The sequence below is a fragment of the Lolium rigidum genome, chromosome 2, assembly GCF_022539505.1.
Source record: "Lolium rigidum isolate FL_2022 chromosome 2, APGP_CSIRO_Lrig_0.1, whole genome shotgun sequence".
Lineage (NCBI taxonomy): Eukaryota > Viridiplantae > Streptophyta > Magnoliopsida > Poales > Poaceae > Lolium > Lolium rigidum.
In genome coordinates this window covers 58,657,038-58,676,010 of record NC_061509.1, presented here as the reverse complement: position 1 = coordinate 58,676,010, position 18,973 = coordinate 58,657,038, and the positions used below count along the sequence as shown (strand labels likewise).

General features: G+C 40.8%; 2 protein-coding genes and 1 non-coding gene across 3 annotated transcripts; 1 reads left to right on the top strand and 2 right to left on the bottom strand.

Moving 5' to 3' along the window:
* Positions 1-218: 218 nt before the first annotated feature.
* LOC124686541 (ubiquitin-conjugating enzyme E2 22-like) lies at positions 219-1,978 on the bottom strand. The gene is made up of 6 exons (XM_047220473.1): positions 1,885-1,978; positions 1,627-1,771; positions 1,300-1,377; positions 1,074-1,186; positions 876-979; positions 219-546 (listed from the first exon to the last, which is right to left on the bottom strand). Exons 1-6 carry the CDS (start codon positions 1,885-1,887, stop codon positions 228-230), a joined length of 762 nt encoding a protein of 253 aa, XP_047076429.1. The 5' UTR covers positions 1,888-1,978; the 3' UTR covers positions 219-227.
* Positions 1,979-10,234: 8,256 nt separating this feature from the next.
* Positions 10,235-10,332, top strand: LOC124693827. Its single transcript, XR_007000281.1, has one exon. It is a non-coding gene; the product is annotated as a small nucleolar RNA Z103 (small nucleolar RNA).
* A 1,231-nt stretch (positions 10,333-11,563) lies between these two features.
* LOC124686540 (transmembrane protein 230-like) lies at positions 11,564-13,258 on the bottom strand. Its single transcript, XM_047220471.1, has 2 exons — positions 13,069-13,258; positions 11,564-11,967 (listed from the first exon to the last, which is right to left on the bottom strand). Exons 1-2 carry the CDS (start codon positions 13,256-13,258, stop codon positions 11,846-11,848), a joined length of 312 nt encoding a protein of 103 aa, XP_047076427.1. The 3' UTR covers positions 11,564-11,845.
* Positions 13,259-18,973: the final 5,715 nt, after the last annotated feature.

Below are 18,973 nucleotides of genomic sequence, written 5' to 3'. Positions count from 1 at the left end.
AATAGTTAGTTTGAAATGAACTCAAAACAGAAGAAAAACCAGTGGATTTTTGCTCAATAGAACGAATTAATTGAATAGAGAAGGCATGCCTTCTTTGGGACAATTGTCATTACAGAGTTGATGCAAGATATACAGAACAGTTTACCAGAGTCCTCATGTTGTCACCAGAAGCCCAATATTCACTCTCATCATCTACATCTGGCACTTTTACCCCCCCTATGTTTTGCTTACAATCGCTTCAAGCTCTTCTTCCTCGCATCCACCTTCTTCTTATCGACTGGCGCTTTTGTGGCAACAGGTCCTTCCTTCTTGGGCAATGCTGCAGATGTACCAACAGCGGGCTCGGCAGGAGCATTCTGATCCTGTGAGTTCGAACCGAGCACTTTGGTGGCAGCAGCTGTAGCACATAATGCCGTGGGTGCCAATGGTGCAGTTTCGCCGAGATTTGTGCTTGACTGATCCACGTTTACAGCTGTGGTTGACTCGGAGATACTTCCACTCTTGGGCTTACTCTTAGGTTTGAGGGCATGAATGCTGGTGTATAACCTGCATATGGCGCATGTAGACGATTAGGTGGTGCTCTGATTGTCAAAATCTACAGCTATGGTATCTCCAAAAAAGAACATAACATTTAGCTTAATACTCTAGATTTTGGAGCACTATAGTATAATCGACACTGGACAGGCATAATACTCTAAATTTTGGAGCACTATAGTACAACAGACGCCTAGGTGGATGCAATGTCATTAATTTTTACCAAGGAATGAGAAAAAAATGACTCCCACATATAGTGCAGGCAGGCAGGTAGGATGTCTTCTAGGTGTCCCTAGTCTATATTGACACAGTGATACTCAATGAAAAGTCAAAAAGGTAACCTTGCATGCCGTGCATAGTCCTCATAGTTTTCAAGTAACATCTTTCCAGCCTGCTCATTGAGCGCAGATTCTGGGAATGGTTCAATCAGTAGGCATCTCACCACCTATCAGACGAATAAAAAGAAGCTGAAAGTCATTAATCAATAGTTACACCTGATGTATGCACTAGGGCCAAGCAATGATGCAGCATGCACTAACCAGTAGAACATGCCGTAATCCATGAGTAGGATTCCAGTCCTTTTTCAACGTGTTAACACAGATTTCACCTCTGCTTGATATATTCGGATGGAAAATTTTGGTCACGAAAAATCCTAAGAAGTGAAAGACAGGTCAATATTTGTTTTACGAAACAATCAAATAGAGGACAAAACACAATTACTCAGGCTTTGGATGAGCACAAAAGACACACAAAAGATAGCCAGACCTTTTGGTGGAGATTGAGGGAAGTCACAGGACAAGACTAGCTTCATCCGGAAAATCCCGTTCTCGTATGGAGTACCGCCTGCGAATCATTTCAAGATCCAAATTTCAGAAATTAACATAATAAAGAAGCACATATTGTAAAAAATCAGAATATGACATATACTTCTGAAAATAGACACACTTTCAGTATCTAATTATGAACACAAGCAACATATGAAAATAACGTAAAAAGTTAAAAATAAATGCAATTGGAGGGGAACAAGCATTAGAGGAAACACATATAAATTGTAGTGTTTTTAAATATCAAAACCTCTTAAGTGAACCTTACCAGGTCCCTCTATATCTGCAGAAATACTCGTGAAGTCGTCGTCATTCACAATCACTCTGATCCCTTCTGGAGGCGATTGGTCAAGATTCTTCAATTCTTTAGCCAATTGCCTAATGACATTTGGTGGGAGGTTTTCATTGGTTGCCTTCATGAAAATGAACACTCGACATTAAAATCATGTGAACAGCACATCATCATAGCAGAATTTTGTCATCAACATCAAACGTTTTGCCATGAAAAATGAACTGTAATAATCACCATGGAAGGAAAGGCAGCAAATAGCTTTATTCTAGCTTCGTCAGCAACTTTGGTGAGGCCACAATAGTGATAAACTTCCTGATAACAGATGCAGGCAGCCTACAGAAAACAGCAGTTAACATCATGATTAGGTGCCGCAAGATTAGGTGCCGCAAAGAGATCAAAAGCAACCATAATAGAATAATTTAATTTTAGAAAATGTCTGGAATCCATGACAATGTACATGATTTTCAGTTTTCGAATAGAAGATATTATGAACAACAAATCTTATACTTAATTACACACATGGTTTCTGCAATACATCTCTCCGATTCTCAGGCACACAATTAAGTGACTGAAAGATTGAAGGGTGCAAGTGGGTGGTTCTACATGTGAACATAAGGGATACTATTTGGTGATTAACACGATTTTTTCTCCTCTTCGCAAAAAACATGGCTAGTTTCACTACATGTGTTTCTATCTTTCAAACACAACTGTTTTCATTTGTTTAGAGTATTAACATAGCTTGTTTCATGGCAACTCGCTAGCAGCTTTGCCACTGTTATTTTTTCCTAAATGGACTAGGAAATTGAGCATCTACTGTTGGGGCTTGAAGAAACATACAAAATAAATTGCGTACACAAAATAATTCTAGAGGACTCAAATCCTATGCATGTAAGGCTAGACTCTGCTCATTGCATCGGATGTGACTTCTTTGATTTTACTAACTTCCTAACGAACACATGCCTCCCTTTGATGGCTCGACGATTGGTACCGTAGTGGTGCTGCAGCCCTAGGCCATTCGAAGCTTGTAATCCTATGCATGTAAGGCTAGACTCTGCTCATTGCATCGGATGTGACTTCTTTGATTTTACTAACTTCCTAACGAACACATGCCTCCCCCTGATGGCTCGACGATTGGTAGTGATGTTGCAGCCCTAGGCCATTCAAAGCTTGTTGGTGGTTGGGTTTCTTTCTAGGCGAAAGTCGTGCTCGACATTGCCAACGACAACGTCAGACCTGGTCGTTGTTTCCCTCCCTAGAGGTGTTTTTGTGGATCCCTCTCCCTCGTAGTTCGGTGCTTCCAGATGAAAATCTATATTCTTGATCGGGCAAAGGTGACGCTCTCTCCTTGCAGCGTCGCTTTGGATTCCGGTTCTACAACGATTACTTGGACCATGCATCTGGCTCTCAAATCTTGTTGTTGATGGTGATACACTTGTGAATTCATCCTTGCGATGAATTCTCGGCGAGGGTTCTCTCTGAGCCGATGATGGCCTGTGTTGTTTCGTCATCTAGAGGCATGGAGTTCAAGCCACGGGCATCCTTTCTAGATTTCAAATTAGCTTGAAGCTCTGGTTTCATTTCATTCTTTGTGGGTGTCTTCCTTCTCTTTGCCGTGTGCTTGTATTGTAAGCTGGTATCCTCAGCATGGTGCTGTGTGTCTGTGCTGTTACCGTTAATGGGTTTATTAATTTAAACTCGGCGAAAGCCATTTATGTAAACAAACTAACACATGCCGGATTGGTAATGCCACACATGTCATGTCAGTAGCACTTTCCAATCCAGACACGGATAGAACCTAAAACCTATAGGATTATTTTCCAAACTTACAAGTCTAAGACGGTAAGCGATTGAGGGAAGGGGAACCAACATAGTACTAAATAGCTTCATGATTCATAACAGTAAATAAATAGCCTAATGGTCAGAGCCAATAGAGCATAATAGCAACTTTACACCTTTTTTATTGGTCGAATGCGACAGAGTGACAAAGGCGCCCAATAGGGAGAAATTAAATCCTAATCTGGCAGGTAAACCTAATAGAAACATCCTAAACTAGTGGTCATTTGGTCCTATGCTTGCAGGTGATGACTACTTGCACCCAAAATTAAAACTGCATACATACACCTTAACCCAGTTCTTCTTCCATGGAAACCTTAACCCAGTCCATCTTCCATGGATGCATACCATCTAAAGATCAGGAATAGAGTTCCCCACCAAAACCATCAACTCCCCACCCTCTTGGTTTCTGAACATCGTGTCTACACCTAACACATAGAACTAAGATGAACGAACCATGAAGTAGGTATTTCCAGATCCCAGCCCTCTGTCTCTCCCGGAGAAACCATCACTGGAGCAAATCAGCTCAACATCTTATAGACCGCCATCTGCTACAATGTGAGTCTAAGTATGCGTCTAATCACATACACTAATGCCGAGCCGATCGAGGACATCACCGCGAGTTCCCCCTAGAAATCTCGCACCACCCGTGACCTCACTTGACAGAATGGGCAAACCCCGCCACACCCGCCTGCTTATTCCTGCGCAATTCGCCGAAACAATCCAAAACCTACTCGTCCAGACTCCAAAACCTCCCAAATTCGCTAGTCCTACCCCACGGATCGAACTAAACTATCAGATCACGAGCACGCGCCGCGAGAACCGCGGAATGGGCCGGAACAAATCGGCTCGAACCGCCGGGAGAGATGAATCGGGGGAGGGATCGGCGAGTTACCAGAGGGGACGCGGCCAATCTGGGCCTGATGGGGGCGGCGTCGGATCGTGCCCAATGATTGAGGGCTCGTGGAATTTTGGGGGAAAGCAAAAAAGCGAGAGGAGGGAGAGCCGAATGGGATGGGTGACGTGGCTGTCAGCCGAGCCACGGACGGCTGGTACTTGTAGGGCGTGAACGGGAGGGAGGAGCGTGCGAGCGCGTGAACGGTCGGAAGCGAGGTCTGTGTAGCCGTTGGAGCCGAGCCGCGCCGCGCCACGGCGGCGCCAGCTTGGCGAGGAGCCTGGTTTTTGAAATTTATGACAGCTGCAGCCAGCGACTGGGATCGAGATGAGTGATCGGGATCGCTGATTGGAGGTGGACCACTGGTTCTTGGTGGCAAGAAGACGAACGGGATAGATGAACGGATGATGAGAGCGGCGCCGGTTCTGGGATAAAATGATTTGCAACTCGATGTGGATCGCGGGTGCTACTGTTCACCAGAAAATACACTAAAGTCGAAGCACGTAATAAACAACAAATGAATTTTTGAACCCTGATCTCATAAACATGGTCTCGGGTAAACCCCAAACTTGCAATCCATAAAATTAGTACTCCATCTTTCTAGTCCTACCCATTTTGGCTTGTGGGGTGCTGAAATACTGCTCCAGAAATGCTGATGTGGCATCTAACATGAACACAACTCTAAATGTACAAGGTTGCTTCTTATATACACACACGAGGAAATAAGAAAAAGGAATAGATTAGGCAGCACGGCTGGTGAGAAGCTTTGGTTCGTTGGAGCGACAGCCGGTGGAGGATGTCGAGTGGTAGCAAGGAGAAATTGAGGAAGCCCAACGAGGGGCTTGGACGAGCAATGCTACATCTAGAGGAGGAATATTACGTGCTAGCACATAAGGAATTAGGTGGAGGCAGATGATTTGGTGCAGTTCTTTTTCTTCCAGGTTTTCAGGATCCAGATGCACCTAGCAATTCACCACGCCATCATGTAAAAGTACTCTCGTAGCAAGTTTGCGTAGGTCTAGGATTAATTATTGGGCTTCGGCGTCGCTGTGAAACCGCGGGTTTGCAAAATCGGGCGGTTGGAGACGAAATAGGATTCTGACTTTGGTCGCCTTTTTCTCGTATGCCAGACATGTCAACGACAAGATTTAACCAAGATCATTAAGATCGAATGCCCATTTTGGGGATTACGAAATTTCGAATCAATTTATACCACCGCGACAAACTTTAAAGTAGTAGACTTTGCTCATATGAAAACGATCTGATGCGAGTTGGCCTTGTCGCTGGACCTCCGCGCCCGCAACAAAATTTAAGGTCCAAGGTTTGACCCATACCTACTCTGGTATGGTAATGAGTGAACCTATAGGTGCAAGTTGCTATTGATAGCTAAGTTGATAAGTAGTATGTCTAGTTGTGCAGCTTCCAAATATAGTACCTTTCCGCAAAAAAGTGTTGCATAAATAACATTGTTTTGGGGATAGCTAAATCCTACCTATGGGGTCCTACACACGTTCCTACATGGCAAGACAAGACAAAGATTCAATTAGTCTATGACCCCAGGAATGTTTGCAAGGCTTGGGGCCACCAAGAGGGAAGGTGGTTCAAGGTGGCATTGCTCTTGTTAGTAGCCACTAGTTAAAACACTTCTCTCACAAAAGTTAGTGGGTATTGAGATGGAATTTTTCTTGTACCTAGCCATCAATAAAGACACCATCTTTGACATTTCTCCCAGTATAAGACTAAGTCATGCTCCCACAAGGTGATCATACCTACTTAAAGAACATTGCCTTGTTAATTCTCCCATGGTTTGTTAACTCTCCCATAGTGTACAGTAACCTTCTCCACAAGGCCAACTCGCATGCCCTTTACTTACTACAATATCACTTGTTTTGAAATTTCTGACAATAGGAAAGGTTCCTAAACTACAATATGACATGACATGACCACGCTACACGAGATACCCCCTACTTTCTCATTGTTCGATTACAACAACATGTGCAATTCATACAAACAAGCTATAATAAAATCCACTCGAAATGATCTCACGAGATTCACACTTTCACTTCTAAGGATCACGATTCATATTATACCGATAACAAGTTCATTGAGCTGAAAGCAAAGGACATCTCAAGTTGATAAGATCTAGCATGCAAGTATGCAACATACTATTAGAGACCCACGATACTGTGTTTTCTCTACGCACTACAAATTAATCATCATCCGGGGTAAGAACGAGCAACATGAGCTTCCCCTTTTCTGCGAGAGTTGTAAGCCCAAATTAGTTTTGAAAACTTGGTTACAACCTGCAAAATCATTGAGAAAAGCAAGCACCATAGCCACGTTTAAGAGAGCTCAATACAATACAAAACATAGAAACAATATCTCATGAAAGCTTGGCCAACATTTATTTCGATCTCTCTACATATTCGCATTGCTACTTTACCTCTCCTACTATTCAACAATTATCTCATCATATAATTTTATTTTTAAACAAAAAAAATAAGCTAGACATGGCATGTTGACCAATTAAAAATTGAATAATACAACATGATAAAAAAAAACAAGTAAAGTGATTGAAGAACATATGTAAAAATAAAAGTACACAATCATGGTTGTTGAAAGCATGCAAGCTTCTTAAAAGTTTTTTCAAGCCTAAAAGGATCAGTATTGTTGACTATAAATGTTGACCATGAATTTATAAAGGAATTTTCCTCTCTAAAAAACCACCTCGAGAGGGAAATGCCTTTTCAAATTCAATGGCTTAGTAGTTTAAGTACGAGATGTTGTAGCCAATATTCATTCATTAAATTGGTTTAAGAAACAAAGAGTTTGCAATGTAGTGTCTATTCATAATGCAAGGCCATATACTAATGATGGTTGGGGAAGATATTACCTTCACTAATCTTCGTGATATTGTAACTCATTACCTTCACTAATCTTCGTGATATTGTAACTCATTACCTTCACTAATATTTGTGATATTGTAACTCAAAGTTCACGTACATAAAACAATGACGCAATCAAACTTTGGTGCGGTATGAATGGTTAGCAAATAATGGTCCATCTAGAAAATATCTTATAGATACATATGAGGGATGAGTATATCAGTACAACTATATAAACCATCCAAGTTCTCTACAAGTGAATAATACAATCAAAATCGGTATAATTTAACCAAGTATTTTTAAAGTGCAACTCAATTCAACAACATTTTTTTTCAAGAAATAGCGACTTTGTGCAAAACAAAAATCATGTAGCCGAGAGTTAGTAATCAATTAAAAATAAAATCTTGATTCTTGGACAAGAAAATGTGGATATTTTATAGAGGTTAAGTTAGGTGTTGCAATGTAATAAGCACTACTAAATCTCTATATTTTTTTAGTGTGTGCACTTGAAATGATTACTAATAATTCATAACATGAAGCATATCATGAAATCTAGAATATAAAGATTTTGTAATTATGTATTAAAATTTAGGACATAGGTAGTAACATCATGATATATGTAGACACAACCAAGATTATTTATAAACATGTATATTGAGCATGTCCTAGTGAGATGAAAAACATGTAAATACAATAAAAGGAAATAAGAAAAAACACAATAATGCCACAGTGGTGATTCATATTTCAGTATCGCGTAGGTCAGCTAGAATGTTGATTGCTTTATGTTTGGGTAAGAAGTTGAATATACAAATATCAGAACATATTAATTTCAAAAAATTTGAGTTATGTCATAAAATAGAGTATAGTAGGTTGGTTTACATACCAAGAACCAATTCCCAGACTTCCAAACATATAATAAGGACATCAATATTCTCAACCTTCAACACAACATTAGAAGTAAACATTGGTAGCACGTTGTGTTAAATGGCAGATAGTGCAAAATATGTTGTGGAATTGACACTGCACTAATTTAATAAATAAAATGTGATGTACTAGTTTGTTACAACTCGCAACCACATAATATACTTTTTTATGTTGCAGAAATATCAATGTCCAAGGTTGTGGAAGCACATGAGAAATCAACCAAATGTTACTCGTGAAACTTCTGTCTCTTAGATAATAGTTGAACCCTAACTCATCCCATCTTCCCTAGCTTTGGTCCCACTGCCCATCATAGCAAAACAAAACATCAATTCACGAACTTCAAGTTCCAAAAACAAGATTAAAAAAATTCACAAAAAAAGATACTCAATGTTTAAAAGATAGTTTTCTACATGACAATTTTTTTGTCATGTGGACAAACACGAAGTCCATCAACACATAAAAAATCACAACCAATGCACGCAAGAGTACATGCTACTAGCACCATCGAAGTACTTCACATTACCCACACCTTGCACATCACATCAACGCCGTCCACGTACTCAGTGGCAGTCACATCTTCAACACATACAAGGTAAAGAAATGTTAACGACAATGTTGAATGGCCTAGTTTGCTAGACAAAATTTTGGACATATCTCTTGCTACCTATCTCATGCAAATATCCGTCCATCCTTGAAACAACAGGGAAGTCTATAAATTAATGTCATGGGACCGAGTATCTCAAAATAATCAACATATCGTCGGTAAACTTCCACCATCTTTTCATCATGTGCGAAAATGAAAATTTTGACCTTTGTTGGGAAGTTCAGACAATAATTAGCCCTCTTGAATTGTGAAAAATAAATTTGACCTTGACCTTTCTTCTCAGTGTTTTATGTCATGGTGTTTGAGGTTAGACTAGCCAATACCCTAGGTCAAAAGTTTTTTTTTTCGAGGGTGCCCTGTGTCAACTTGTTAGCATGTCCATGCAGGCCCGAGCTTTTGGTCGTCTCAACACCAATACACTGAGATGGGTAACCACAATTCAGTATCATCCTGGGCCAGAGTATATTGCCACGATTCAGTATTTGGGCCAGGGTATAAATTGGGCCGCCGCTGCGTGTGCTGATATAAGGCTCGGCTGACTCATTCGTCGGGAGTACGTGTCGACTCCTGATAGGCAGCGCGTGCAGCAGTGCAGCTATAAAGAGGAGGGCGCTGGACGAACCCTAAGCCCATACCATCCATCGCCCCCTCGTCAACCAGCCGCCGCCACAGCACATCGGACTCCTCGCTCTTTTTCTTGCTTCGTGTTTTGCACTTTTGTTTATGGTGTCCAGATCGCTGCTGCTTGTTTCTTGTTTGCCCACCCTTTTCAGTTCTAGATTTTGATGAATTTCAGGCTCTATATTATGAGTCAACAGCAGGCGCCTCTCGATGGCGTCCTGACTGCCGCATGGAGCCTAGATTGATTTAGCCAGGAGAAGATTGTTTGGAGATCCATCTTCTTAGTTCCAAGCCACAAAATCTGGCCATACTTCTAAAACATCATCTTGCCACTTGGATCTTGTTTTGTTTCTGAAGATCTGCGGGATCTCGATGTTTGATTTTACACGGCTCAGACGAACGGGTGCTCGGTTTTTTCGTTGGACGAGTCGCCCTTTGCACAAAGTGCCCATAGAAACCGGCGGCCGACTTTCACGATTGGTTGGGCGCGTCGTGTATCTTGCCCCATCCAAATTTAAAACGGCCATATTTTCCATTTGATTTTGGATTGTTGTTTCTTTGTCACCTTTTGTTTCTCTGTTTATTTTCTGTCACTTGCGACTGAATCAAATAAACATAGAACCAATCCTACAGGATGAAATCTTCTGATCTACATCATTTGCATGTATTGGTTGTAAATCGATTTCATTAATTAACCTATAAAAGTTGATCTGCTCAGTTAATTTTCATCATAATCAGAATTGAATTAGAACCTAAGTGATTTCAAATGGATTCTGAGAAATTATATTTTGCTCTGGTTGCGGTCCATGCTATTTTTCTTGAATGGATATGAGGATCCTTTCCCCAAATGATCGACTATGATTATAATGTGCGCACATGAAATCCTTATCAGAGGATTCCAAGCCAGAAATCTGATCCATTTACCAACCACAGTTGTTTCTCCACTTTTTTAGTTTCGTGTTTTCCCGACTTTTTTCGTTTGTTACAAATCGAACAAAAGGTGCAGGCATTCATACTAATCAGGCAACATTTCAGTTCACCATATAACATAAATCACCATAAAACGAAATAGACCTGATTCTGAAATGGATTAGAATGATGTTTCTTGAATGAAGACTTTAAATGAGGCTTTGCGACTGTTTTGAAGATAGGCATCCGACCCGACCCGAGAATCACTTTGCCTTCGTCACTCCTTTCGGCTGCAGCTTGGGTGCCTCATAAGTTGAGGGAAAGATGAGAATTATTCATTAACTGCAAGCTACCCACAAATGATGTAGCCGGTCATAACTCAGACCACTCTGCACGATGCAATCTCTACGTCGAGATCACCAATGAAGAGACAATAGGATGGCAACTATGATCGTGAAAGGCTAGATCTCACACAGGTTGATCTAAAGGGCGACACCTTGCCGATTCCACCTAGGAAAGGTGAGCACAACAAAATCAGGAGGATCTAAGCGTACATGCAAAAACAATGCCTTCGAAAGAGCAGCTGAAGATAGGTCGTGATAGTGGCCGCTGTTCCAAGGGTTTGTCCCTGGCTCTGCATCCAGAAGGAGCCAGAACCCAAGCCGTTGGGTGGAACTCCATCGCCGCCTGAGTGTCCTCAGAGCGGATCAACGTGGAGCAAGTCATGTTCAAACAATGTATTAACAAAACTATTAAATATTTCGGACTTGTTCTTTGTTGAAGTCGTCTTAGCATTTTAATAGTGTTTAGGTGCGCAAATTGCCATAGAAATTTAGTCTGATGAAATGGATTCTGAAAATGAAATTTAGCTCCAGCACAAAGCCTGTGAAATCACTTTGTGCTCTCATTTACAAATTGATAAACGAACAGAATCATTTCACTATTTGTAGTGTAATTTAAGACCAAGAGAATAACAAAATGGCAATACAATTGTTTGAACAAGTTAGTAATTTCTAACAATCTACTTACAAGTATTATATGATAGCTAAGCAGAAAAGGAACAGCAAATTTGGCTGCCACCAGATGAATAAATTGGCCTGCAAACTACAAACAACATAACGTGTTATCAAGTTGTGATAGTTAAGCAGGTTGAAGAAAAGAACATCAAATCTTCCCCAACAACAAATGAATAGATCGAGCTGAAAACTCTGAACATGTACGAGATGGCATCACAGCAGCACATAGCAACGGGGGACATTATATCAGACATTTGGACAATCAGCAAAGTGTCTGCACTTACAACACATCTCCTTGACAGCAACACTCCACATTCACAGTCACAACCATTTCAGCCCACTATACCATAATGCATCATTACGGTAGCATTTATATGCACATATCTAATAGTAAGTTCATTCTACATAGCAGAACAAACGTATACAACGAAGATAACAAGGCTGCTTGCTGTATCAGTAGAGCCATTGGGCAACAGGGCCCAGACCAAGTGTGGTAATAAACATCTTATTAGATTGGTGGGATGTTTGAAAAAGAGAAGCCCTTGTATCCCTTGTAAGCGTAGTAGGCGATTCTTGTGTAGTAGAACCCAGGGATGAACATTACAATGCCCAAAATCATGAAGAAGATTCCTGTTCCAACAAAAGAGTGGTAAGGTTTAGCTAAGGGAAAGTTTCAAGGGAAGCTTATGTACGAACGCAACCTTTCTAACATGGTTTTTAGTTAGAATAGATTTATCTTCATGAATGTTAATCAAAAGTCTATTCTGCATCTAGAATGGCAATGCCCAAATCATGAAGGTTTCAAGGGCAAGCTTGTGTACGAATGCAACCTTTCTATGATGGATTTAAGTAAAAATATATTGATGGTTCATCGATGTTATTTAGCATCCACAAAATTTTTAGACCAAACTACAGCTGATCTTCTAGTATAAAAGCCATACCACAATCAAATATGTTATAGATAAAAGAAATGTTTTACGGTCTGTTGGCAATGCATGTGGTCTTCAATTGCTATTTGGATTGAGACCAAGAGCCCTCACATGGCACTATACAATTTTCAGCGATGCACAGGTGAAACTAAGGACCAAACTGTGCGCATCTATCGCCGGCCGGCAGGTACCAGCGTTGATTTACCTTTCTTCCTCCTTTCTAAACTAAATCACATCGCACCAATGAGTCAGCAGGAGGCCCCTCAATTCTAACACCGATCCCCTTTTCTATGACGCAATTTATCTCACTCTTGGCCTCTTTCTATAAGTGAATATTGACTAGGAACATCATCCAGTTCGAGTACGTGCAGTCAAAATCTGAGGTCATGCCATCTGATAGTTCAGACACGATGGGTCCTGAGAATTCAAAATCATCGCGTTCCTCCTGAGCATGGCTCCTTGCCCAATTCAGTTTGTTAAAGTAGATATCTCTCACCAAATGCAAGCATCTACATATCCAAAATCTCCTCTACAGGCTACTACGGTCATGATCAAAGAATTATACCTCACATTTGCATGTTCTACACTTATTACCAGCAATATCATACCCATGTGCCATATTTCCGCCCAAACAGAGAAATAAACCCAATTGATTCCTGCCTCGCAGCACTAGAACCTGAGCCCCGCAGCTAGTAATAAGAAGTACAGCAGTAGTTCCGAAATTGCAGCAACTTCAGGGTTCTAGATGTAATATAATAATTCTTCCGGAGAGAGAAGAAGGGGAAAGGAGATGCGGGCTGACCGTGCGCGCTGTCCCCGCCGACTTGGTTGGCGGCCATGAGGAGGCCGGCGATGACGCCGAGGGCCCCGAAGGCGAGGAGGGCGGCGGCGAAGGCGATCTCCTTGACGGGGGCGCCGCGCGGGCCGCCGATGGCGCCGCCGACGAGGTCGTCCTCGTCGGTGATGGAGAAGGCGTGGTCCACGTACGCCATGCCTTGCCGGAACCTCGCTAGCTAGCGTTTCCCGAGGAGGAGGCGGCGGCGGGCGGATCCTTGTCGCGGGTTGGCGGCGGGTTGGTCGCGGGAGGATGATGCAGCGCAGGTGTGTGAGAGAGATCGGCTGCGTGGGTCGCTTGCGGAGGTAGATTGGGATTGGGTTGGACGGGAGCGCCGGGTCAACAACGCGATGGTAGTTCGGCACGATTGGGATGTGTACACGTTACTTCATGCTACCATACGGATTCGCACGCTCTGCAGCACGTCGTGACACCCTTTGCAGCGTCATTTTTTTTTTTTTGCAACTCACTAACCTCCACCTTTAACAATGGCAAGCTCGGCATTATTTCTACTCCATTCTCAACCAAAGTTGTACTTTTCTTAATCATGGAACTTAAAAAAATATTTCCTAGCATATATTACAAAGTAGTTCGTATTAAGATTTTGCAAGTTTGTAGTATGCATCAACAACTACCTGTAGAAAAAAATAGATTTTTTAAAATTTTAAAGTACGATTTTTAAATGTTTAAAAATAAGGACTCATTTGATTCATAGGATTTGTAAAAGAATTGTGTACGATCCTGTGAAAAAAATCCTATACAAGTGTTTGATTCATAGGAACATATTCTATAGAAACTAATCCTATAGGAATCTTGTAGTCTAAATCATATAGGAAAAAAGTATTAGGTCATACCTTATGGAAAAATTCTTTTGATATAGTCAAACACACTTCATCTTTCCATAGGATTCGAATGAGCATGACATCTCAACCCTATGCTTTTTCTATTCCAATGTTTACCATATACTATGAATAAAAGGAGTCATAGAGGGCTACATGTAGCACGACCTTCCTTTTAAGTTTCCGCAATAAAGTAATTAAAAAGAACACAATCATCCACAAAAAACCTTGTGCTTGCCACATCCACCTACCAAGTCTTCACCACGATCCTATGGCTAACTATCCATGCGACCCCCATCCTCACCTACCTCCTGGAGCAGACATTGTGCCGCACTGCATCCATCGTCGCCGCCGGGCTTTCCATGTCTTCACCAACACCCCCCTGATCACCTGCGACGATTGGGCGATTGTCATCCTTGAAACGGAATCTGATCCAGCACAATTTGCTGGCGATGTTGCACTCATACGAGCCTTCCTCAACGACCAAGGCCATCATGTTCGGCAGATGACACGTTCTGCGATGGGCGCTGCTCTGGTACAGTTCACTGATACTTGCTCTAGGGATGCTGCTATAGATCGAAGTCCTTTCTTCATTGGTGATAGCATTCTTAGGGTGATCCCCCAGAACCGTGGCCTAAACCATAGAAACTGCACTTTCACACATGATGTATGGCTGATGATGGTTAATTACCCACAAGATGCTTGGCATGTAGAGAAAATTAAAGAATCTGTCAGTGAGTTTGGGAAATTTCTTGTTTGGAATCGTGATGGATCCAATAGAGCAAGAATCCTGGTTAAGATTAGAGTTCCAGATTTACTAGAAGTACCTATCAGCCTAGTGCTTTGTCATAATGATAGTGATGAGGGGCATGGACATTCATGGACTGTTGTTAATTATATTCTGCAAGCCAAATTGATTGGTGGACTAGGTGGTGATGAGGACCCTCTGCCTCCTGATGGAGGGAATCCACACCCACAGCCAAATATTCCCTTTGGAGGAATCTGGGATGATCTGGTTGATGGAAATAACCATATGGGTGAGAATGTTGCACCCAATGTGGGAAATGCTGCACCTGCTGCAGATGGTGAACCTATGGTACACACACCTCCCCAGGGCAATGCACAAAACAACAATGAAGTGGAAGCTGCTGTAGAAGCTGTTGATGCTATATCTGCTTTTCACAAGATGTTGACTGATGTGCTGACAACCTTCCCTGATGCCTTGGATAAGTTGAGTCATGAAAATGTAACTGGGGCAAGGATTCAGATGGTGGATGTTAGTGCTGATGGATATGCTGAGAGGAAATGCATTGTTACTGTCTTTACTGCACATGAGCCATCATCATCTGCCAAATCTTCAGTTACTATATCTGAAATCTATGATAATAGTGAAGAAAACTCTGTTGTTCTGTCAGCCCAAGCTAACTCTGCAAATGAGGCTGTTTTAATGGACCAGATGATAACAGATACAGACATGCCTGATACTGTGTCCATGACTGAACAACAAGACACCAATCTATCAGCTGCTGTTACACCAGCTTACAAGAGGAAAAATGATGATGCACCAGTGGATGTCAAAGAGGTCAGACGTAGTCGACGGATTGCTGTCATTAATGCAGGGTATAAGGATAAAAATGCTGCTGAAGCTGCTCTTGCTAGGGAGGCAGAGAAGGATATGCAGAAGAATAACAAGACAGAAAAAGAAAAAGGAAAAAAGAAGGCAACATCAAAGATGACAAAGAAGAATCTATCTCATGAATTTGAAGCTGATGTAATTGATAAGACTGCCCCACCACCTCCAGAATTACCCATCAAAACTATACAAGCTATTGCTGTGGAGCAATGCCAGATCCCTCCTAGTGAGGTGTCTGAAGAAATACTTCTGGATAAAAGTGGCTAGATGATTGGCCATCTTATTTCTCTTCAGTTGGGCTGTCTGCTCTACAGCCTAGTTATCCCTAGTTATATTTCCAATCATTTTGCTACCTCTTGGTGGAGAACTATGTCCACTCATGTAATAAGTACCAGTTGTGCCTTGAACCATATTACTTATGTCAGTTATGTCGGTTACTTCATCTATGATGATTATATTGGGCATGTCTGTGATCATTTGTTCTATATTATGTGTGATGTTGCTGTTAATTCTTATGGAAGTGCAAAGACCAACCCAATAAGGAATTTCTACATGGACATTGTTTTTATATGTCAGTGGCTATAGTTATGCTGTCACTAAGAACATCACAACTGATAAGGTTATTTAATGAGTATAGCATGGAATATACTTGACTGGAATATTAGAGGGATTAACTCCCAGGAAAGATGGGATGATATCAAGCAGAGGGTGGAAGAATGCAATTGTAATATTCTATGTCTGCAAGAAACGAAAAGAGAACACTTTGATCAATCATATATTCAAAAATTCTGCCACAGAAAATTCAACAAATTTGCATATAATCCATCTATTGGCAATTCAGGTGGTATTATTACAGTTTGGAATGGAAATGTCTTTGAAGGGAAAATCATCTCACAGAATCTTTTTCAAATAACTATGGAGTTCACATGCAAAATGTCTGGCAAAGTCTGGTATTTAACTAATGTTTATGGACCAGCACATAATGACAACAGAGAAGACTTCTTCAATTGGATGGCTGAGCTGGACTCCTCCTCTTTCCACTACTGGATGGTTCTGGGAGATTTTAATCTGATGAGAAACCCAATTGATAGAAACAGAAGTGGTGGAGACACAAACAATATGCTTCTCTTCAATACTGTCATCTAAATTCATGATTTGGAAGAAATACCACTGAAAGGAAGATCATACACCTGGAGTAATATGCAGCAATCACCTCTCCTTGAAAGATTGGATTGGGTATTTACATCTGCTAATTGGACTGCTAAATTTCCCAATACACTGTCCTTTCCTCTTTCTAGATTGGGATCTGATCATATTCCCATTCATGTGCAAATTGGTACTGATATTCCCAAGGCCAACCTCTTCAGGTTTGAAAATTATTGGCTTGACTTCAATGGATTTCATGATACTGTCAGTAAATGGTGGACTTCATCAGAATATAAAAGAGATACTGCATTGATGATCAATGAGAAATTCAAGAAGCTCAGATATGGTCTAAAGAAATGGAGTAAAAATATATCAAATCTTGGTAATCTTATTACTAAATGTAATTTTACCTTGGCCCTCCTTGATGGATTGGAAGAACAAAGATTACTCTCTACTGCAGAAAAGAATTTTCAGAGAATCTTGCAAGATCATACAAGAAAATTGACTGAAGCAAGAAGAGTATATTGGAGAAATAGAGCCAAAATTAGATGGGCAACCTTGGGAGATGAAAATACTAAATATTTTCATACTATTGCAACTAAGAGCTATAGAAGAAATCTTATCACATACATTAAGTCTTCTGATAATGTTATGGTTTATAACCATGATCATAAGGCAGCTATTATTTGGGAATCATATAAGGAAAGACTTGGTGTGAGTGAGAATGCTACAATGAGTATCAACTTGGCAGAGATTATACAGCCAGCTGATCTTGCTCATCTAGAGGTACCATTTACCAAAGATGAAATAGACAGTGTGGTTAAAAACTTTCCTACAGATAAAGCACCAGGGCCAGATGGTTTCAATGGAAAATTTCTCAAGAAATGCTGGCCAGTTATTAAGGAGGATTTCTATAAGCTCATTGAAGATTTTTACTATGAGAAAATGAATTTGGAAAGTATCAATACTGCTTTTATTACACTCATCCCCAAAAAAGCAGATCCAGAGGATATGAATGATTATAGGCCCATCTCTTTGGTCAGTCTTCCTCTCAAGATTATTACTAAACTTATGGAAAATAGAATGCAGCAAGAGATTATCCCTTTGATACATCAAAATCAATATGGTTTTATTAAAGGAAGAAATATTCAAGACTGCCTAGGATGGGCTTTTGAGTACCTGCATATTTGCCACCTCTCCAAAAAAGCCTATTATCATTCTGAAAATTGATTTTGAAAAGGCTTTTGATAAAGTGGATTATAATGCAGTTATTGCTATGCTTAAAGCTAGGGGCTTTGGACCAAAATGGGTCAAACTCATACACAATATCCTCCATTCAGCATCAACATTAGTCCTACTAAATGGAGTGCCAGGAAAGAAAATTATATGCAAAAGAGGAGTAAGACAAGGGGACCCCCTGTCACCAATCCTTTTTGTCAATACTGCTGATCTCCTACAAAGTACTATTAATAAGGCTTGGTAGGATGGATTTATTGATTTACCAATTATGGATGATTTTGGTCAAAAATACCCAATTGTTCAATATGTTGATGACACATTAATGATAATGCCTGCTGATAATAATCAATTGGGTTACTTGAAAGAGTTGCTCCAAGTCTTCAGTCAATGTACTGGCCTACATGTAAACTTTCACAAAACCACACTTGTTCCCATAAATGTTGATAATGACAGAGCACATGAGCTGGCCAATATTTTTGGATGCAAAGTAGAAACACTGCCATTTGCATATCTGGGATTGCCACTGGGGACTACAAGACCATCTATATCTGACCTTATGTGTGGTGACCCGGCATACCACTGCATGGTGTAGTATGCAAGTCTGATATAACACCAATGAAACACCGTTCCACTAGTATTATATCGCTCAGAGTGGTACAACAGAAACATATGCGGGTCCAAGGCATGTCTATAGAATTACACACGGACTCTATTACATAAGATCATCACAGCCTCCTACATTACAATGAGGTAAAACCGCAAATAAACTCCGTAAGAACGACTCGTAGTCTAGTCCTATCACGAACTCTATTTGTAGAGTATTTAACTAGCTATAGAGGCTAAGAATAGATTCTAGCTAAATAGGATCTAGGTTTAGGAAGCTAGTTCCTTTCTATTGCTAATCTAGGTTTTCTCCTTGTTGGATGTGGTATCTGACTCTCCTGACATGGTCAGTCTCTTGAAGTAGTTGTTGACTCATCGGCCTTCGAGTTGCACTGTAGATCCTCCTTTGATG

Excerpts from the sequence above, each read along its gene's own strand:
- LOC124686541 (XM_047220473.1), bottom strand. Across the intron at positions 1,187-1,299 it reads CCCTCAATCTCCACCAAAAG|GATTTTTCGTGACCAAAATT; the intron begins GTCTGGCTATCT and ends TTCACTTCTTAG. Across the intron at positions 980-1,073 it reads GATTACGGCATGTTCTACTG|GTGGTGAGATGCCTACTGAT; the intron begins GTTAGTGCATGC and ends TTCGTCTGATAG.
- LOC124686540 (XM_047220471.1), bottom strand. The coding sequence starts at position 13,258 with ATGGCGTACGTGGACCACGCCTTCTCCATCACCGACGAGGACGACCTC. Across the intron at positions 11,968-13,068 it reads CGGCGGGGACAGCGCGCACG|GAATCTTCTTCATGATTTTG; the intron begins GTCAGCCCGCAT and ends TTGTTGGAACAG.